The 23,315-nt window shown below is 39.6% G+C and overlaps 1 protein-coding gene across 2 annotated transcripts in view; it reads left to right on the top strand.

Annotated features, from left to right (window-relative positions):
• The window catches only part of ULK4 (unc-51 like kinase 4), a 207,984-nt gene that overhangs the window by 125,376 nt on the left and 59,293 nt on the right, over positions 1 to 23,315 (top strand). Inside the window, exons 32-33 of one of the 2 annotated variants that reach the window (XM_066627917.1) lie at positions 5,181 to 5,286; positions 22,687 to 22,850. In XM_066627917.1, coding sequence (XP_066484014.1) covers positions 5,181 to 5,286; positions 22,687 to 22,850 — 270 coding nt within the window. The remainder of the gene's footprint in view (positions 1 to 5,180; positions 5,287 to 22,686; positions 22,851 to 23,315) is intronic. The other variant, XM_066627918.1, reaches the window with a different exon arrangement.

The raw sequence follows: 23,315 nt of genomic DNA, 5'->3' as shown, positions 1-23,315 counted from the left end.
CTTGACCAGCTCATTTTGGCTCAGTGGCTTTAGTTGCACTCAGTTTGAGAAAAGAGGGAGCAGGGTGATACTGATCTTGGGTGCTGGGTTGCACAGTGGTCCTTGGACGGCAGCTGGAACAGGAGGTGACAGCACAGCATCAGCAGGATGGAGCAATAGTGCTCCATAGACCAACCCTAAGACAGGATAGTAGTAAACACTGCAAATAACCCAAGGTAATAGTGCCCAGGGTTTCCCAGGTCTTCCTTCTGGCTTGGCAGCCTATAGTAGACTCCTACAGTGATGTCGTTTCCTTACGGTTTTATTTTTACCCACATGCTCTCATCCAGCCTTTCTGTCTCACTTTCTTCATGAATTTCTTTATACAATTTCCTTAATGTACAGTGCTACTCCACTACTTTGTTTTTCCTTCTTATATCTCTCAGTTATGGCATTCTGCTCATGCACCTCATCGCACTAAGTTTCAATACTAGATCATACTCACTGTTCTGAAGCAACAGTTCCATTTCGTTTGTGCCCATTACATTATGCATTGATATAGAGACTCCTGAAGCCAAGAACAGACCCATCCACCTTCTTTCTCCATTTTGACTCTGCCATTGAAGTTTACTATTACTGCAGTCCAAATGGCATCTGTATCACTCACATTCCCTTTCCCAGCCTTCATCATCATGCTGATCATGGAGTCATTCCCCCCCCCCCAAAAGCCTAAACTAAGGCTTAGTTCAAAGTCCTCTTGATCAGTCTGGGAAGCTACTTCTTGAATACATTTTTCCTAGCCGTTGTGAGATGCAGCCCATCTCTTGCCAGAAGACGTTCGTCTCAAAAGCATAGACTATGGCCCTGGAAACCAAACCCTTCTTGTTGACACGATCTGCATAAAGATTCATTAACTTGTAGCATTTTTGTTCTTGCATTCCGTAGCTCTCCACCATAAAACATCATCTATGAACCAAATTGTCACTTTCATGCTGAGATCCTAATTCCCCTTTATTATTTGCTCAAAGCTGTGCTTGGAAGTGCTGTTTTTGCCCACCTGAGTCAGCAGTGTTAAAGCTGCAACCCTTTGTCTGGTAAAGAGTTGTATGGAACCTTGGATGAGCAGGCACACAAAACAGCATATACCAGCAGAGTTCTTTGAATGCAGTGGTTATATTTCAGAGCAAGGGTTATCACAAGTAGAATAATCAGTAAATGTTCCTAGTCAGCACGATGAGCAGTCAGTACATAAACAACAAATCCAAATCAGCTTTCCAAGATACACAGTCAAAGTTCATTCCATGGTCAGTAACAACATGTATATACTCACATCCAGCCTCCCACGTTTCTGGCAGCAGTTCTGTAGTCTCCTACAGCTGCACTGGGAGCTCAACAGACCAAACATTAAGTAGTTGGAGTGGCCAATCGGTGTAGGCTATGCCACACCCAGGGTGTGGCAGTCACAGGTGTTTGCTGATCCTGCTGACTCCAGCAAGCTACACCTGTTCCTGAACCACCTAGTTGGCTGTGTTTCTGTCTTACCCAGAACATAGACCTGACAAGCAGGAATGGGTAATAGTCATTGGGCCTGATGAGCCTGGTCAACCTCTCAATTAGATCCCTGGTTTTTCTTTCCAGGGATACAGCACACCTCTCACTCAAAGTGGTATGTCACATCTTCTATGCCTCTCAACAGTTTGTCTCCAACCACCATAATGCATCTCTTCCTCTTGGGACAGCAGTGATGGTTCTTTCCTGTGCTGGGGCTTCAGCATTCTCCACTGTATTTCCTGGGGTCAGTGGATGTGGCCCTCCCACCAGTGCCTCAGTTGACACCTCCATGGGAAGGGCCTGAGAGTGATTGCTCAGTTCTTGGGCCACAAAAGGCTTTGTCCTTTGCGTGACATTCCTTCATACTAGGCTTGCCTCTTGCATGTGTCTGTTTTTCCCTTTCTGTGGAAGCCTGGATCTTCTCTAGCACTTCCAAAAGAGCTTCCTCTGTTCTATCCAGATATTCTTCATTCTCCCTGATAAACTGAAGGGCCGCCAGGTCACATGCTTTTTCCTCCATAAGTGCCACTAGCTTGTTGCATGTATACTTCTCTGCATCTGTTGGCAGGAACAGAAAGATGCCAAATTCTGTGCAAGACAGTTTCTTCCTTGTGGGCCATATTCCTTATACTGTACAGAATCTCCGAGTCTGCTGTTGTGTTCTTCTGCTTGCACTTCCTTGTTTAAGCCCCCATGTAAAATTCTCCTGTTTGCAACTTTGTTAACAAGCTCAGGTCACAGGCTCCCTGGTCCTGGCTATCTCCCAGAAAATAAACTGAAACTGGAGTTAGTCTGTAAGCCCCTCCCCTAGCTAGTCATTTTCCTATGAATGATAAAATAGGCAACTTTTTAACAAATAAGTTGTGACTATATTTTACTGCATATCACTTCAAATCACTGTCTTTATAATAGACAGTATAAAGGCTTTTTTTTTTTACATTTTACAATAATTACCTTGTTTGCCAACAAAGGTCATGTAGAAGTTCAGAGACAGAGCTGCCCGAAGTAATTGCAATTTAACCATTGTAATTTCATTAAGTGGAATAAAATTACTGTGTGAAATGTCATGGCATCCAGTGACTTAGTTATACAGCATTTCTAAAATTAACCCACCTAGTATTTCTCATCTGTCAATGTACTAGAGTTTCACTATCTTGCAATGTTACACTGTTTCTGTTTAAAATCTTATAGTATGGATGACCATTAAGTTCTAATTCACTAAAAATGATTGCATTGCAGAGTTTGTACTAGGTTTTATGTATTCTTTCTTACTGGGATAGTTTTATACATTCAGAAATAATTGCATCTATCATTCTCATCTCTTAAAATGTATATAAAAAAGTCTTGTGGCCTAAAAAAAGTGTAGGAGTTTTTTTTGTGTGTGTGTGTGTGTGTGAGTTCTTTTCTGTAATCCAGACCTTTATTTTTTTTTTCCTTTTCTTTCTTTCTTTCCTTGTTATGCCCTTGGTATTTCATAGCTGGCCTGTTTAAGCACTGAAGCAATTAGTTTTGAGAAGGCTGATTCTTCAGGGTCCAGTGCTTTCTTGCCTTTCATTTGCTGAAGCTGTACATTTTAATGAAGTTGTTTCATCTGTGTTGCCAAACACTAGAATTTTGCTGCTTCAGTTCTAATTATCTCTGCTGGCAAATGCTATGTTTTATTAAAGCTGTCAAGAACACTGTTCATTAAATGTCCACAGTCTGTGGTGTCGTACACACAAATTAGATCAGCTTTTCTCATTGATGGATTGTGTAGAACTTAAATACTTTCTACACCAGCTTTAGAAAGCCAGTGTAACAGCCACCAGCAATTCCATATCACAGGTATGCCTCTGGTTTGAGACTTGGGGGCCAATTCAAACATGCAGGAACTGATATGTTAGTCCTCTCATAGAACCTAAAATTTAATGTGGGAGTTCCAGACTCCCACATGCATCCAGACTTCGTTTTTCTACTGTTCACAGTGGCTTTCAGCTCTATCCAGTCTTAACTACCATATCTGCCAAGTGAAAGCTACCATAAAAATATGTATCACTCTGTGGCAATTTGGTCCAAATGAACAGCTCACTACACATAGTTAGGTCATGGTAGAACAATTTAAAGTTTCTACCTTTAATTTAAAATCTTTTCTCCCATAAAAATATGATGTCCAAGGCAGCAAATAACAAAGATTAAAATGCAAAAATCACAGTAAAATACAATAAAAGTCACCAGGCAACATTCACCTTAAGATCAGACAGTTAATGCAATCTAATATGAACAGCTGTATTTATGCAGTATAATTTCATCCGACAGTTGTATAATCACTGATTGATCTCTGCTAAAAGAAATCTTCTATCATTAAATACTGTTAACTTTATGGAAGAATTATAATACTGGACAGATTTTTCTCCATTATATTATGTTTTACAAGTTGAATTTTATTATTAGATTTTTGCTTCAGATGTATGGTGCATTGGACACAGACTGACAGATTTATTACACTGAATTGAAAGTATTTAATGCAGCAGCATCTATCATGTTTTTTATCTTGTTGATTGGTCTGCTAGCCTTGTAAATTGTATTTGATATAGGACATGGTTTCCCATGGTAGTAAATTTTATTGTGGCTAGTGTGCATTTGCCTCCATATTTATTAGCCAGTTCAAGCTCTAAAAATGTTTTTGGGAATAATATTTAGCATCAATCAGTCAAACTGTATTGATTCAAATGATACAGTACCTTCATCCTGAGATACATGCTAAATGTGTTGAAAGCCCTTAGCCAAAGCATTTGCTCTTTAAAACTTGTGAATGCTATCCCAGTTCACCATTATTTCCCAAGTTAATAGTTGGCATTCATAGTGTTTTCACAGATACAATTAGACTAGCTTTTCACTGAATTTTTTGAATATGGGATTTGTGGTTCCATATCAGTAAAAAATATACTCAGGTAGCATGCAATATAAAGTGCCTAAACAATCTAATCTAAACCCTATTTCCTTAAAGACTTTCGAGAAAGCAACGTAGAACAGTGGGAGACTAAACATACCATACACTTATGGTACTGTATTACAGTTGCAATATCCAGTACCTTTGGGGCTGAAGGGTTGCCAGATATAATAATTTTCCAGATATTAGAACATTATATTTAACCTCATTTATATATATTTCACCACAATGGGGTGCCATTTGGATTTTCTTTCTCAGGAATGCTTTGTACTATATTTTGTTGATTTTATCTCTGTTGCACACAGAAAATAAGTAATGTTGCTCTTTAATGTGTACCCATGGCGGATGTGTGATATATTAAATCTATAAACTCATTCAATTACTGATTGTGACTAGATACTTTTCAGATCTAGAAATGCATACCAGGATTGTTTACAGGACAGTGACTTTGAAAGTTGTTCTAGCTGTTGATTGTTGTACATCTGGAAGGGAAATTATTATACAGGTATAATTGTGAAGTTAAAACAATACATGCTTTTCTTAAATGGGGTCTTCCACTGGTTTTCCATTCAAGAGGACTGATCAGGCCTATACTTGCTTAGCTTCAGCAGTCTTGCAGCACCTCATGTTCTGACTTCCTAGAACATTCAGTGTGACCCTCTTCAAAATGAATATGTTGTAAATTTGGAGGAAAACTTATTCAAATGTATTTTTGTTACAGGAGCACCAGAATACACTGCTGGGAAATACCATACAGAGTGCTGTTGCTGTCTTAAATAATCTGGTTTCTTGTAGGAATGCAAATATGGCATTACTTTATGAGCAAGGTATGTATTTGTCACACCTGTTCTCTGTGCACTTATGGCATGCAAATGTTTCACAACAGGTTTCTTCACAAATGGTTCAAATCCTGTTGCATTTAGAGTTCCTTAGGAGGACCAACATTCTCAATATGCCTGCAGTAGGACTTTGTGGACCATAAGCAGGATTCTGCTACTCTTGGTAGTGCTCTTCCATGTTTTAATTAAAAAGCATTGATAAGCCAGCAGAAAACATCTGCAGCATTACTCCTCAAATGCAGTCGTTTGTGTTGCCTTTGCAACATACTTTCCTAAATCAAGACCTACATTAATAGTAATTTATTTATTGGAGTCTATTGAAAAAATAATACCTTTGTTAGACTAAAAACCCGGTCTTATTCTTTCCGCCCCATGTTGATGCAGCAATGCCAAAGTGGAAATTGCTGAACCCTATGGTGGGAAGGAGCAGTTGCAGAGGTCTCCTCTAGATAAAGGAACTGCAGCTGCATTGATCGTCGAATGTTGGATAGGATTAGGCCCTAAATTACCTAAAACAGATTGGAATGCTCATTTTCTCCAGTGCCCTTAAACTACTACCATAATTTGAAATTAATCTTGTTTTCTGTTAATATGCTAAACCAATGCCAATTTAGAATTGGGGCATTGTTTTAAGGGTGTTGGCCTTAGGAGCTGTGGGGCCCAACAGGAAACATTTTTTGTGGGGCTGCCCACAAGTTCACAGCCAAGATATGTAGAATCTTAGAGAAATTAATAAAAATTATTATAGACTTTATGTCTCTATGGTAGAATGAAAAGCAATCAAAATGTGCTCTTAAAAAGTGCATGTGAGTTAAGGAACCAAGTGGATCTAAGCACATTTGTACACATGTAAGACTACAAGTAAACAAACAAAATGTGTAGGTTAACTTTGAAAAGTAAATAACTATGAAACCACTTGTTTTAGTGACTGTGAAATGACTGAGTAAAAATCAATTTTATTTTTTAATTTTTAACCTAGTGCAGGGGCTGTTTAGGTACATGGCCCAGTTGGAAGCAATTGGCTTAAAGCCAGCCCTGACTGGGTGGTACAGATGTTGACTTCAAAACAGTAAAGGTGGACCCTATGGACATGGATGGCTACTTAGTGCCAGTTCCACTATAGCTCAGTTCATACCACATGCCAGCCAAGTAGTGACTTGCAATTGTATATTTATATGAATTCCATGTTGTGAAGAATGTGTGTTGGTAGAGAAACCATGTTTCTACCAGCACTTATACAGAGTTGTAAACTTGTTATCTGTTGAAAGTATATTCAAAGGCAAAGAAATACCACCTGTCATGTTGGTAATACCAACATACCAGTCATGTTGAGGTGGCAAGTCTGTAGTGGATTCAGATTACCTATTAACAACCTTGTGAATGTACTTCATATGATTTATTTATACAAACTACTTTTTCAGCCAGGGGCAATGTTGGATCATCATATAATGAAAGCTACTAAGGACCAGATTATCATGTGATAACTGCAGTCGTCACATGAATAATTTGCCTTCCTTTTCTTCCCTGATGGTAGTATACTCTGTTTCATTTTTATAAGTAATCTATTTTCCTTAGTGAAATATGTTTTGCTTATTGTATCATAGAACCAATATTTTAAAATAGTTTTAGCACTGACCTGAAGAAAAAAAATGAATAAAAATAAATATTTATTCACAAACAGAACAGGTAGTCTGTTGCCCAATCTTAGATTTCATTGAGAATATAAACTAGTCCACTCTAAGTTTTGCCTTGATAAATCAGTATTTTGTTTAACATTTTAAACAAATAATATTTAAGGCACTATAGTTTAAATATTGATGGAACAAAAGGCAAATTTAAACATATCCCTGTTCATTTAAATAGTTGACTTTAATCATAAAATCACTTCCTTTCTTTCATGAGAGTCATAAAGACAGACACAGCCTACTAATGTCTCTGGTACTGGTGACGAATAGTTAGAGCCCAATCCTATACATGTCTACATAGAAGTAAAATCCATTATAGTCAGTGGGGGTTAGTCTCATGCAAGTGTGGATAGGATTGCAGCCTTATAGAGCAATTCAAACTCATGATTGTGCTAGTGGTGGCCCAGGATTGTTACAAATGTTCTGTAAGTCACCTCTGATCTAAACTAACAGAAATTAAATCTAACTTGAAAAAGACTTGTGTGTGAATAGTACCTTACACACACTCGTGTGTTAAAACCCATAATGGCAACTTTCAGTGGGAGTGGCTTGACCTAGGTTGTAAATACAGAGAGAAAATCTTTAGTGTAATTACAAAATGAAAGCTTGTAGCAGTTGTTATATTAAAGAAGACTGTTAAGAGAAAACAATAGACACTTAATGCATGGACAGTTATTAAAAAGAGGATTGGGTCTGCAATAAAACTTTGTAGAAGGCACTTAACTCATTTACACCTCATGAAAGAAAGATAATAGTAGGCAACCTTCACGGGTGAGGTGCTCTGTTCATCTCATAGTTCACTGCTTTGACTTTTAGTCAAATGTCAAGAGATTAATTATATTTCAAATGTCTGTGCCTGTCGTATTGTTAAAGTCTGTTAAATCTTGCATCTTAAAGTGACTCCTCTGAGAGCAGCAATCCAACATTAATGCTTTTAATCAAAAAAGGTCATGTGTCAGTCTTTTATATTTTTTAATATATAATGGAAAATTTTCAAAAGGTTCTGAAGTCCTTATAAGCCCCAAAGGGAGTACAATATGCTTAAAATACTTGCAGGATCCTTTGTGTACAAGTCCAGTCCCCAGAGTCAACTTTATTTTCTCTTCTGTCAGCCCTTAATCACTCTTGAATTAGTCTGTCATTATAGAATGAATATTTGGATCTCTCATGGTTTTCTTATACTTGCCATTTCCTTTCCTTTCTTACATTCCTTGAAAGAATGTGCACAATTGTCAATGCCTTACATTATGAAAGTAATATAGTCTGTGGAACCACATTGTGAATGGATTTAAGGAAGAAATAGTGCCAGCCTAATAAGCTACTTCCTTCAGAATTATGGGTTTGTCCTTTCAAGCTAAAATGTGTAGTAGTAAAGTGATAGTATAGGTCACAATTAAATAGGTCAGTTTTGAAGTTCTTCCATTTGGAGCAAGCAGTCATCGATCAAAACAGGTAGAAAGAAGTTGGGTGAGTTAGAGATGCATATTTAAGTAAAACATTTAAATTTCTGCGAAGTACTACAAGTCCAACTTTGTTATACACAGATTTTTTACACATGGATTTGACTCAGCGCGAATGGCCACTGCAAATGAGAAGGAATGTGCTGATCCCTGGAGAAGGGAAAAAATTTGTCCCTTTAAAATCAGTTTAAAAAACTTCTTTTCTTACTGTTGTAGAGAGACAGTCATGCAAGTGATTACAGGTATAACCTAATTATCCATGGATTTTTTACCTGTGGAAAAATCCATGGATTTTTCTGTCTCAATGGGATGAGAAGGGCCTTTAAATTAAAGGAAGACAGTTTCACAATAGCCTCATTAATGGGAGAGAGGGCAGCTGGCTGACAATCCATCAGTCATTCTCTCTCCAGGCACTTAGAACAGCTGCAAGTAACCCCACCCTTCCCCCTGAGCACTTGAAAGAAAGATAATCACTTTGCATTGGTGAAGGAATTTTTGATACACTAGCTGCCTAAAAATTAAAATTGACTCCAAAGTTGTACTAAGTACAAACTGATTGCTCACATTCCAGGAGATATCACAGTTTCCCCATTGACTTATGTCTCACTCATTTTCCCTTCAAACCCAAACCACTTAAATTACTGTCCAAATCAGTAGTAATTTCCTTTCCTGCTTCACTTATCTTTAGTAGATGCATTCACACAACTCTGACATCATATCAGTGTGTGTGAAGAAGGGTAGTTGTTTTCAAATATCATCCATCATCACTGAGCTATAGAAACTGGGATCTAAGGATGACAATCAGATATCCAATGCTGGCAGAAAGTTCAAAATGTGACTCTAAAGTTACCTGGTACAATCCCTTGTAATACCTGGCAAAGAGCATTTATATAGGTTTCGGTCTGAAAGACCTTCTAAATCCAAGATGTCATAGAGCAATTAAAGCTTTCATAAAACTTTGAAGATGGAAAGTGCTTTTCATTACCATTCTGCTGTTCATCCTAATATCTTCATTCTGTGATATCTAACTGGCTCCACGGGAATTAGCACATTTTGTAAATCATTGACAATTAATTCAGAGGACCTATGATCCTTTCTTGTGAATTGCTTGGGTTTAATTGTAGTCTGTGCTTAATTCAGGAAAAGGAAGTGTTGGGACTCAGGTCCATCTGGAAACAGCACTCTCTGACCTGATCTGGAAATTCTTCCCCAGTTCCTGCTGTGTGGCAACTCTTGTACCCAGTAGTCAATGAAATGCACTCTGTATGCACTCAGGAGCATTTTTATCTCTTCTTGTTCTGTTCCAGGGTTTCCCACTAGTACAGTAAATGGTTTCCAGGTCTGATTTATTTATGCCCAGATTATAGTTTCTCCTGATTTAAGTTAGGTTACATTCTGGAATTTGATATTGAATAAACATGCTGTAATACTGTGTATTTGAGATGATAGATAATTTTTCTGAGCAAGGTAAGATTATAAGTCTCACATTTACATTTCAGTTTCCAGTTCAATATTTATCAGTTGCTGTGTGCTTCCTTTATTGAATGACAACCTGGAGCAGGCAGGCCAGTGGGACTGCACTGCATCCAAGGCAGGATTGGGGCTGCAAGTGGCTCAGCCAGGGCAAGGGGAATTGATTTCCCTTACCCTGGGTAAAGTCCAATGGGACATCTCGAATCTGTGCCACCTCAAGCAGTAGAGCAAATCCGAGCAGTCCGGGACTGCCCCGGGCTGCCCAGGAACGGGGTTAGGATCTGGCATAACTGCCAGATCCTGGCCCCACCTCCCACTCCCCACACGCCTGCCCCCCAGGAACGCCCACCACCCGCCCTCCCCCTGCCCCAAAATGCCTCCTTCCTGCATCCCCCCCAGACCCCTGAATCAGCCAAGCTTGGCTAACACAACCTACCTGCCTCCCGGGACCTGCGTTGGCATGGGGAGGCCAGCACATGTCTGTGTGCCGGCCTAACCCCACTTAGGTTGTTGCGAAAGTGCAAGGGACATGTGCCGGCCCAAGGCCCAGTTTGGATCAGGCCTAATTGTCACATCTTCTAAAGACATTTAGGTCCCAATCCTATCCAACATTCCAGCACTAATGTAGCTGTGCCAACGGGATGTGCACTGCATCCTGTGTTGAGGGGCACAGTCACAGAGGCCTCCTCAATATAAAGGAATGTTTGTTTCCTTACCTTGGGGCTGGATTGTGGCTGCATCAGCACTGGAAAGTTGGCTTGGGCCCATAATCACTTTAGTCATAATTTATTAGTATGAACTACTTGGAGATACTTACTATATCCTTACTAGGAATCAGGCTGTTCATCACTTAACATTTTTAAGATTGTCAAGAAGCAAAAAAAGAAAAAGTGCTCTGGAGCACTTAGCATATATCTTTCCATTTCTTTCTCTGTTGAAGATACGCTTTGGTTACCATGTCTTGAAAAATGTAGTGCAAAGGTCCTTTTCATTTATTATTGGTATGAAGTTTTTCCTTCAACCTGCTGGCTAAAGTGCAGCAAATATTGTTTATGGATTTCCCCCATATACACACTCACACATTTTCAAAGGGCCGTATTTCATGGCTATTGTGACCTAGCTCCAACACTCAGAGGTTTTCTGACAATATGTGTGACATATGAGAAGGTATTTCTTTTCCTTGCTGGCAGTGACACTCTTGATATATCCATCATATATTGAGCAAAAGATAAGCAAAATCATCCATTTTATGTCCACAGGCAACTGCATTCATTACTTGTTCAGAGTTAGAAAACATTTAGTATGCCTTTTTTAAATGACAGGTTATGGGGTTTTTTTTCTTCAAAACAAAACTAACCTGGACTGACACTCAGAACACTAGACTACACGAATAAACTATGTTTAATACAAGATGATGGGGAGACTACTGTTATGATTCCACTTTAAAAATAGGGAACCTACAGATTTTTCAAGGCAGAGGGGGCAGAGCACATGGAAGGAGTTTGTCCTCCTTACCGTCCTTCACATTTTGCCCACATTTTCTGGCATCATGAAACTATCTCTTGTTAACATTAGATGTTGTAGGATCCCAGGTTTGTCCCAATGTGAGCAGGTTGCAAGAAACAGCATATACAGCAGAGTACTTTCAAGCAGCAGTTATATTTTGAGTAAGGGATATCACAAGCAGAGTAGTCAATAAACAGTCCCAGTCAGCACGAAGATCAGTCAGTCCAATGATAACAAATCCCAATCAGTTTCCCACAATACAAAGTCAAGGTCCAGTCCACGGTAAGTAATCACATATATACGTACAAATATCCAGCCTCCACAGTCACTGGCAGCAGTTTCTCAGTTATCTCCAACTATACCCCTACTACTGCGCTGGAGGTTCAGCATTCTAACCCTTAAGTAGTTAGATCAGCCAATCATTGCAGGCTTGGTAACACCCAGGGTGTGTCTGTCACAGCTGCTTGTTGATTTTGCTAACTCAGCAGCCTGCACCTGCTCCTGGACCAATTCGTTAGCTGTGTTTCTGTTTCACTCAGAACCCAGAGCTAACATCTCTGGCACCTGGAGCTGCAGCCCCCAACTTGAGCCAGGGTTCAGGTGTTCAGCTGAAAAAGCGGGAAGCTGCAGGAAGTTTCTCTGAGCTCAACCCAATGGCGCTGGCTCTGTGGGCAGCTTGCCACTACTGTATCTCCTCTCTTCCATCAGAGAGACTGAAGCAGGAATTGTCCAGTTCCCATAATGGCTGAAGGCAGTGGTGCAATGATAAATTAGAAGTGCAGGAGCTCATTGTGGCATGCACACTGCATAGCAATGCCTCATTAAAATGATCCCCCCCCCCAAAAAAAAAAGATCACCTCTAAATGTCTCCATGAGTGTTTCCTTCTCCTGCCACTTATTTCCACTATGAAACTGATTATACAGGTCGTGCCTTGTTATCCACTGATTTGATCTGCCAGTGATACCAGGGTCTACCTTTAAATACCTTGTAACAAGGGGAAAAAAATTCCAAAATCCCATTTCCTACCTTTGTGCCATAATTTCATTTCATTAGATTCCATTATTCACCACATCTAGTGACTGAATGCAGTATAGCGTCTACACCAGTGCATTCTGGGGCAACAATGAAGAAGGAGAAACCTGGGTCTTTAAGTGAGTCTGTTTTTCCACTGATTTGGTATCCACTGATTATTTTTGATCCATTGAGGGTTCCGGAGCTGAACTCCAGTGGATAAAGAGGCACAACCTGTACTTCATTTAAAGATCTATCTCATTTCAACCTGTGTTCTCCCCACCTGCACGTGGCCTGATCTTGCTTGGCCCTCACCATCTTGCAAGACTTTGGCCAAGTCTCAGGGAGTCAATTGGTGCCTGACTGTGAGGGGCAGAGCCTGGCAAGCTGAGAGCCAGTGTTCCTGGGACTGCAAGGCAGTTCAGCTCCAGTTTTCAACCCCACATGCCCTCCTTTTTATACAGCCTGGGAATAGCTGTAAAATATAACATAGCAGGTAACATAACTGTCTTTTCTCCCCTCCATTACCTCCCCAGGATACATTACTCATTCTGTCATTTTCTATCCTCGTCCTACATACACTACTAATGAATGCATACTATATGCAATTTTTGGAAAGCAATCTCCCAACCATGGGCAGCGCAAGGCGATTTTCCTCTGCCTATCCCCTTCAGCATACATATGCCATCCCCCTAGCACAAACCTCTTCATTATCCTGTTCTCACTACTTTTTGTAAAATGGCAAGGCTGGGACAATTCTGAGAGTGGAACCTCCCTGCTCCAGCATTCTCTCTCCCAGCCACTTTATAAGAAGTAGAGTTGAAGCTGGAAGATGTGAGCCCAACAGCTGGGCATCCGTCACAAGTTTTCAGCCAGCCGTAACCCAGACACATGCCCCATGAACAGTGTATGTCCACCAAACAGACACATATCATTATGGATGGATTTAACCTGATTAACAATTGACATAGTGATAGAGAGAGGCAGCCAGGAGTAATGCAGGGGAGCGTGAGAACATGAGGAAATAGAACACCTTGTTTCAGACCACTTTGTATTCTCTTAGCATAAGATGAATTTCACACAATAGTACACGTGAATCTCTACTGATTGGTTACCATTAGGTATGCCAATTGAGCAGGTAGCAAGCAATTAGGTACATAAGCAGATAGTTAGCCCATCAGGAACATATCAGTTCCAAAGCATATCTCAGAGCACTGAAGCTAAAGATCCCCCCCCCCAAAAAAAAAACACTCAAACCCTTAGAATTGTTCTCTCTCTCTCTCTCTCTCTCTCTCTCTCTCTCAGTTAAACCGCTCTTGTGGCTCTCATGTTCAAAATAAATTCAAACTGACCTCTTAGATACCACTTAGGAAGGTGGCTGTGACATACCAAGCTAGCATTTTAGACAAACTTTCTTGATGGGAATTTGGTCCATCACAATAAACTTGAGAAAGAAACTTTAAGGAGTAATTTTTAAAAAAGTCTCTGACACTATGTTTTTGCCATCTGTGAGTGGACTTAGAAGCATGAGAGCTCCTTAAAAAAAACCCTTCTATTTCATTATTTCCTCCAAAGGGATATACATGGTCTTGCTCTTTCTTCTATTACTGAATGAAGTTGTGGCAACATTAACAGTTGGTGTATTATTACGGAGAGCATTTTCTGCAATCTAGATAAGTTTATGTTATGATTATTGCCAATACAGGATCAGACTAAAGAAATGCTAATTTTCTTTGAGAGTGTCGAGTGGTGTAATGAATGTTGATAGTTTCTGAAAATAATTTAATACAGCATCTGTATCGTATGGCCTTTCCTATCTGGCTTTTACAGGTGGTTGTCAGAAGCAATTCTCAACGTTATAAGCATAGTCAAGGACTTAGGGTGGAGAAGTTGGTGTTGATGCAAAGTGTTTAGCATTTGAAACTGACAATCAAGGTTAAATCTTTTTGGACAGAAAGTCTATTATTAAAAAATCAATCTACTCTCAGAGGTTCTAGTTTTAAATGAACACCAAATGCAAGCTCTTTTTTTAGTCTATCCTTTTTCAGCCTTTGCTGTTTCTGAATATTATATATACAAAACAAAAGCAATTTGGGGTACTTCTTTGATTAAGAATTTACTGATTTTAAAACGGTTTGAGACTGCTAATAGAATACCTGCCTGCTTTTTGTTGTTGTTGTTGTGACAGAATCTTGCCACCATTGAATTTTTGAAATCAGAAACTTTACTACAAATTAGCAAGTAAAACACAAAGTAAAGCTTTGCTATGGAGAAAATAACCTTCCATTAATTTGGAAATTGTATGTTTTGTTGGAGAAAATGTCTTCTTTCTGTAAAGCTTTGTAGGTACACTGATTTTTATTTTTTTTGTACCATACTGACTTTGAGATAAGTGTTTGTACAGGTGAATAGTAAGGTGTGGATGCTTATAATATCAGGCTTCTGTTACCATCTCTCTCCATGGAGATTTTCAAACATACCAGTGTTGCTTTATGACATGCTGTTATGTTTTTTTCACAGCTGCTTTTGATGGTGTTGCAGGAATTTCCCAGTGTTTTGTAAACTAGCCATTTGGTTAATGTTAGCTCTTGCAAAATATTACAAAATATTAGCCCTATGGGGCTAATTGCAATCCAAGCAGCCCTTGTAAGACTCTGAGAAGGCCCAGGCCCAAAGTGGGGGTTAAGATTTGGCCCAGGCCTGATCCGGCACCCATACCCTGCCCCAAAACATCCCCTCCCCACCTCCATTTCATCCTCTTGCTGCCCGGCTCTGTATTCATCTGTGCTGGCCTCTGTGGGACAGAATCTGGGACCGGGAGGCCAGCACAAGGCGTCTGTGCTGGCGCAGTTACCATGGGAGCAGGGTCACGGTGCCGCAGTAACTTACCTGGAGGCTGTGTCGGGCCCTCCATAGGTGGCATCGGTCTCCCAGCCTCCTAAGGCGGCCTCCTAGATAAAACCACTGCATGGCTTCTAGTTGTGTCCAGGAGGTGTTCTGAGGTGCAGGGAGTTAACGTGTGACCACCCTGCACCTCAGAACACCTCACAGATGTGACCAGAAGTCGCTGATGCAAACCGGAAGTGGCTTCTGGTCATATCCAGGAGACCCTCTGGGATGCAGGCTCAGCATCTGTTGATGCTCAAATTTGCGGATGCCAAGCCCACAAATAAAGAGTGCCCACTGTAGAACCTCAGGCTAGAACCGCAAGCTAAAGCTGAACTGGTGGAATTAGCCTTCTAAATATTTCGTTACCTTAATTAACCCCTCTCTTAGAAGGGCTTTTATGCTCGTGCGTTTCAATATTTTTCCTTCTTCGTATCTTCTCGGCAGATTTTCCCACATTCCTCGGAACTACAGGTTATGCTCTTTCTGTCATCTTGAACCCGACACATTAGAGCATATCTTGGTTTATTGCCCAGCGCACTGTTCACTTCGGAAGTTGTATCTAGACTCTTTTCTACAGCGTCCTACTAGGCCATTTATTGATCCCCTTTTCGTTTTGTTAGGTGACAACCAGGCTAATATTACTATAGCAGTTGCTAGTTTTTTTATCTCAAATTATCAGAATTTCTCCCACCTGATTGTTGTATTTTTGTTTATATGCCAATAAAGGTATTGATTGATTTAACTGGTGGAATCTGTGGTGAAATGGGTACCTTATATGAACCTTATTCCTTGGTGGTCTCACAGAAGAGAGAGGGCAGACTTTTGTCAGTCATGGTAATGTACAGCAGCCACTCAAATGACCAAACAGTGGTGGTTTGAATGTACTAGGACTCTCTAGAATCTAGATGGTCCAAAAGGCATTATAAACTTACACTTCTGATTGGATAACATATGACTGCTTCCAATTGCTTATTCAAAATTCCTTCCAAGAATTCCCATTGGCTTTTAATTATGGGCTAATGATCAAGTGTTGGTTACAGAGGCTGATGGGAAGAAAATAAAAGGAGCAGTAGAGCTAGTGAAAGGGTGATTGTGGTTGATTGCTTTTGGGATTCAAGTGTTGCTAGGCAGAAAAGGCAGAAGACACAAAACAGGAGAGGAACTCATACCTTCCAGATCACTGAAAAAAATGGGGAAGAGAACTTCCAGGAACCATTTCAGAAGCTATATGTGAACTGACTGTGGTTGAGTCTGTGGCTGAAGACACTCAAAGGTGTCTTCCGGTGGAGATTCAGTAGGAGTGAAACCGTTCTGAGGCTTTTGGTGTGAGAACCTAAGGGAAGACTTCAAGAAGGAGCTTCTAGAATTAATGGCGTCAACCAGTGTGGGAGGCCAACGTGTTACCCCCATGATGGATCTCCTCCCATGCTCCAAGCAGGTAGGATAAAGCAGGTGGGATAATGCCCCAAGCAGTGGGCATGGTGATGCACTATTGCCCTACCCCGCTGGTCTTTTTAGCTATAACTTTTGAAAGAGTCAAGATATTTCAACATGATTTGTCTCATTGCATTCTGCATGAAATTGCACATCAATGGATATATAACATGATGGTATTATTCAAAAATACTACGATTTAAAAAATTTTGGCCAGTAGTGGTGTCACACACCCCTGTGCACATCACCCGGTGTGACCCACACCCTGTAACAATGCCACTGTCCTGAATCTTCTTGAAGTGTTCAGCCTGCTTTCCAGGGAAGCTCTCCAGTGTGTGAGTGTGACTAGCGTTGAGATAGGAAGAGATACTTGTTTATATGTATTACTTAAGGCAGGAGTTGCCAAACTGTGGGTCCAGGACCTACCAGTGGGTCATGATCAATTTTTGTTGGGTTGCAAAACTGACAGGGAAGATTATGCTATGTGCATCTAGGGTTAAACAAGCTGCTACTGGGGTGGGGGGACACTGCTGCCCAATCACCATTATAGCCACGCACTTCAGCATTTATAAATCAGGCAGCAGCCTCTAGGGCCTCTAAAAAGTTTGAGAGCCACTGATTTAAGGAATTGAGCTAGTCACAGGGTCTAGTCATCCTTAAAATCTGGTATTGTAGTAACCTCATAAGCAGCATAACATCTAAGCAAGTCCAGCAACCTGTTTTATTATTTTTATAAACGTTTGGTTTCTTGGTTCAATTTAATATTGAATATTAAGGCAGGAGGTCTGGTCTAGAGGGTAGAGCCTCCGTTTTCCTGAAGATAACATCCGCAGGTCGCCAGTTCGAGGCCACCGGCACCGTGCGACCTTGAAGCAGCTGACAAGCTGAGCCGAGTTATTCCATCTGCTCTGAGCGTGGGAGGATGGAGGCCAGAATGTGAAACCAGATCAGAAAGAAACATCTGAATGTTATGGTTCTTGAAAGATAGAACCTCCTTTAATTGTAAAAATCCCTACGGGGATTTAAATAGCCTGCCTATGTAAACTGCCTTGAATAAAGTCTTGAATAAAGACCAAGAAAGGCGGTATATAAATACCTGTATTTAAAAAAAAAAAAATCTGGTTGTGCGATCACTCCCATGGTCATATTCTACCATGGGAAACGTTTTTAGTATGTGGTGAGAGCGGGTAGTTACTAAAGAAGTCCACAGTGGGGAAGAAGTAGGAGTCCCTCTCCATTATCATTAAAAGGGATTTTCCCTACATATGGTTAAAACAGGTGAGATTTCAGAATGAATTGTGTTATTTAGAGGGTTATGTGTGAGGGTTATGTGTGAGGAGGGTTAACTGTGGGGTTCTACTCAGGTGGTGAACTCATCCCCCACATATTTCAACCTCCTTGTGCCATATGCTGTGAACCAACAAAACTATCTATGGTGACTATCTTATTATGCTATGCTTGCAAGCTTCTCAGAGTTCTGCATTTGAGTCCTATGTGGCAAAGTGATTTTTCTTACAGTTTTTTCTTTCTATTTTCTGATAAGTGTACTGAAGTGTTCAGTACTGAAAATATAGAGTCCACTTTTGTCCAAATTCAGATTTAGCTAACCTACAAAGGCAGCTGCTGCCTTGTTGATCTTCAGAGATTTAATAGAAAAAGCCTGTACTGAGGTCTTTTTACTAATATTTCATGTATCATGGCATATTTACTAATGTACTGCTGAAGTATTAAAATCATTAAAACCCAGTAAAGCTTGTGAAGCAGTTTTATGATGCAGCATATTTTATTTTTTAATTGCTTGTTTTCTGCTGATATCTGCAAATTAGTGTTTGCAAGCAGTTCTGGGTATTTTATGGAATTCTGCTAAACTATCCAGAGCAGATAAGTTGAATTTAAAGAGGCCTATGGATAGAGTGGCAATATTTGTAAACTGCCATTTAACTTGAATCTTTCAAGCATAGAGAACTGAATCAATGTTCACTGCACAGCTGCAATTAACTTTTAGTTATTTATCTTTTTGTTTAAGGTACTAAAAAGCAAGCTACCACTTTGGACTTTTCTGAAATCTTGCCTCCATGGGAGAGGAAGGTTATCTTCCTCGTGTTACTTTTCCCAATGGAGAGTGCCAATGGACAAGAAATCCTGGAGACATTAGCCCACTACTGATACTACTAATTATAAAACCAGTTCTGTTCAGTATTGTCTTATTTCACGTATTACACTTTTATCCTGCCCTGCCTTAACCATTTTATCCTCAAAACTGTGGTAGGTTAGGAAGAGAAATAGTGACTTGCGTAAGATCACCCAGTGAGCTTTTTTGCTGAGTCAGGATTTGAAACTGGGTCATCCCGGTTGTAGTTCAGCAGTCTGAACACTACACCATACTGGTTTTTACCTAATTGGTTTCGGAAGGGTAGTCATGTTCATCTGTTGTAAGGCAATCCAGGATTCTTGTTTTTGCTACAATAATATGTTACACTGTTCCCCCCTCCATTTTCCATGTTTAGTATAGAAAGAATAGTCTTATCTTGTAGCATAAAGTTGCAAACAGATAGCATTATACTTTCTATACTGTCATTGGAGAAATAAAGGAAAGAGCAATATAACATATTTAGAGGCAATAAAATTGTTAATCTTCAATGAGTCATAGGATTCTGGCATGTAATAGTTTTCTAATATATACCTTTTGTGAAATTATGTGATCACATTTAATTGTCAGTCATTTGATTCATAATGGTTGATTCTCTGCTTGCATCCATGCTATTTGATGAATGATAAAAATAATTGGCATCCAAAATATTTCATTGGCTGTCTATGCATGTTCAGTTTCAGCAGAGAAGGAATGCTATCTGGTTAAAAATTATGGTTGCATTCTAACTCAGTGAAAAGCAATGGCAGATTTACCATGGATATCATAGGTGGTAGATTTCACCCTTTATTCCTACTGACAAGAGGCTGTGGGGAAATGACCAGTGACGATCTGGTGAATGGGATAGCATAGTCATAGTGGCCTTATGTATTGAGTGAATCATAGTGCAAAGGGTCATCTATCCCCATGATAGTTTGCAGATTTCCATTTGATAGGCACCAGTTTGTATTGAATTGTTTATGTTGGCTTCCTAAATTTTAGCTTGGCAACAAGAATGATGATGGGTTTTGAACAGCAGAGACATATAATTATGTTTGTGTCATTTCTTTTTGTGGGTAGTGGTGACATCACCTAAATATATCTTTGTACTAGTCTGTTATTTGTGCAGATTCTCTAAATGCTAGCAGAAACAAAACCTAAAAGAGAAAGAAATTAACTAGCAAGGTTGGGATTCTGATTTTAATTAGGCAGAAGTCACAAAATTCAAAGTATGCAGCTTCTATTTGGTCCATTGTAGAAGTTATCAAAGCTTACATCATTGAAACTTTTAAAGAATAGATTGTGAATATCCTCACTTTTTATAGCATTTTCAAGTACTATAGTATCTTCAAGTATTATAATGTGTTTGTATTTTACTATCGTTGGGAATTACAAAACATTAGGACATCGAAAGAAACATGTCAGAGTTTTTTTAAAAATAATAAGCAATATTCTAGTACTTTGTCTAAATGTATTTTACTTAAGGGCCAGTAATTAACACTTTCCGGTACTTTCTACACTTGTTGAGAGGTTCTGACATCTTATCACTTTTTAAACAAGAACTTGAAGTGTCTAACACCTCAGAGCATGCTCATAAGGTATTTGCCTAGGAAATACCAGAAGTGGGAGCCCCCGTATCAGTGGATCTCGTATCTGCAGTTTCATTTATCCACAGATCGAGTCCGTGGGGCCACTGAGGGCTTCCCTGGGCGTCCTGATGCCTTGTAATGCATTAAAAATGTCACTTCTGGATTTTTGGGGGGAAAAACTACAAGTTGCATTTCCTGAAGCAGGACAGGAATTGTTATCCTCATTCTTTGTAGTGCCGGTAGCTGATTTGGGGGCAATGGCAACAGGTGATTGCCTGTTCCCCAAGCTTAGCATTTGCCTATTCACCAGGCTTGGTGTTCACATGAACACTGTGACTCACTGACTCCAAGCTGTGCCTCATTATAAGACAGTGTACACTTCTCACCTTTAGCCCCCAAAGGGGCAGAAACAGCTGTACTGTGCAAGTCCACCTCAAGCCAAGAAGCCTTTGAGGCGGCCTCCACAATGCAGGCTAGACAGCTCCCTCATCAGTCCCTTGCACTGGCCAAATACTGGGAAGTGTTACTGGGTTTCCCCCCAGTAAAATAAGTGGTTATTAAAATAACTAAATTTGAGTTTGAGTGTCATTACAAGCACATACATGTACCCAGAACATAAATTCTTTATGCAGATAAATTTACATGTAGATAGATCATATCAGTGGTTTTTTATTTGTTTTATTTTGTTTGTTTGAAAAAAAGAAACAAATATCTAAAGCTTCAAGTATGCTTAGGAAGCTATTCTTTGTAAGCTAATGTGATTGTTTATGAACTGTTAATGACATTTTTGAGAAGTCTTATCTATGTAATGTGGTAGTATACAGCCTAGTATCAAGATACCTGAATATGTGGTGGTCATTAAATGTTGTGTGACTGTTTTGCTTACTCATGCATAACTGTATCCATACATATAAGACATGGTTGCAGTAACTGGGTACATAACTACAAGAAGCTGTTGCTTGTGTAAAAACCAGGATGTGGTCTGAAGGAACATAGTGCTCCAGTTTTGTTCAAGCTACAAGGGTCTGGTCAGTGCCTGGATGGGAGTCCATCTAGGAATTCTGCATTTGCTGTCTTGAACTCCCTGGAGAAGAGGTCCCTATGTCAGCTGTTCCACATAAGATAGAAAACTCCCCTTTGATGTCCTCTTCCCCACCCCACCCCGTCTTCATTCTGGGAAACTCTGGCTGCTCTTTGCATTGAGTAGTGGGCCTTGCCTACCCAAAATTACTGCTTGTGGCAACCAGAAAACACTGACTGCAGCTGTGTCCATAACTGAAGATTTTTTTTGTTTAATTTGGTTGTTTTGTTTAGAAGGTTATAAGTTTGCAGAAATGTATGCTTATGGGAAGTTCAGTAAACTAATTAACTCTTGGTTTACTGGATAGAGGGAATTGGAGTCTTGGGTACAGAGAACCAATGAGAGGAGCAAGCTCTTTGACATCATTCTATTTTGGGGTCATTCCTCCCTGTTATAGAGCCTAAGGGGATAAAGCAATGCTTGACATAACCTGATCCTCCACCATCGTTTATTATTAAAAAGTGTTCCATGTTCATGCTCACGTTCTAGCAGCTATGTAGACTCCAGTTCAATATCACAGTAAATTCTGTAGAAGTGTAATCTTTTCATCTGTTACAAATTTCTAGATAGAAACAATAACAATAGCAATAACTATTATTAATCAATACACAATTAATAATAATCGGGGTCCTATGTCCCAAGGCTGGTAGAAACCTTACATATAGTGAGGGTGTATCTGTGTGTATGTACACATTTGCTGGACTCTCCCTAGAAATGGAATTCAAGGACTGTTCCAAACCTTTACACTCATTCCAGGGTACCCAGAAGGCTGAACTTGAGAGCAAGGTTTGCAATTAGGGACTTCCAAGCCAGATAAAAGTTTGAAACTGGGTTCACACATGATCTATGCAACACCAATTAATAGGAAAAAAATTTGAAAATAAAGAAAAATACCAGCCAGCTACTTGCCTGTTAAGGTGTGTTTGAGAATCACACTGAAGGTCCTGATTGTGTCATCTGTTTTTTGTGAACTGAATCTTACTTTCAAAAGAAATCTTTTATGATGGCTTGTGAGCCCGTGCTTTGTTTAAAATAAGAGTAATTTTGGTCATATGCTTTCTTTTAAAGCCACCTTCCATTCCAATTTTCTCTGACATTGTGTGGATTTATTCTACCTATCTGTCTGTTTAGGTTTAGTCCATCACATCTGTAACGTCCTAATAGAAACTGCAGCTCTGTACTTGGATGCAGAAGATAAAAACATCAAGACAGTAAATGTGTTGCTCCTCTCCTTGCTTGACATTTTGCACCACATGCTGATATATGCAGCTAATATTGTCCGCCTCACCCTACAGGTATAGAGTCTATTTTCTGGTAGAATGAACACCATTGTACCGATTTTTAGTCTCCTTTCTGTTCTTGTTGGCATTCCCACTCAGATGAAATCAAACAGATTGGTTGAACAAGCAATGACTACAGAGTTTTCACAGACAATGGTTCATGTGAATGTAAACATTAAGCTGTAGGTTTTTATGGCTTTTGTAATGAGTATTCAAAGTGGATACAGTTAGTTTTTTTTGTATCTTTTTAACCAGAAAATGTTGGCCCATCATATGTTCGGCATATGTATTAACGGACATGTTAGGTGTGCCTCTGCATTTTTGCATGTTTTAGATTTTATTTCCGTTATTAAATACAGTTCAGGCATGTCTATTACAAATGTGCCACTTGTCTCCTTGATATATGAATATTTATAAATCAGAATATCTTCTCAATAAGGATTTATTGAAATTGAATCCATATTAAATTACTATGTCCTA

This window comes from Tiliqua scincoides, chromosome 5 (assembly GCF_035046505.1).
Source record: "Tiliqua scincoides isolate rTilSci1 chromosome 5, rTilSci1.hap2, whole genome shotgun sequence".
In the NCBI taxonomy this organism is placed as follows: Eukaryota; Metazoa; Chordata; class Lepidosauria; order Squamata; family Scincidae; genus Tiliqua; species Tiliqua scincoides.
This window is presented reverse-complemented; position numbering and strand designations above follow the sequence as displayed.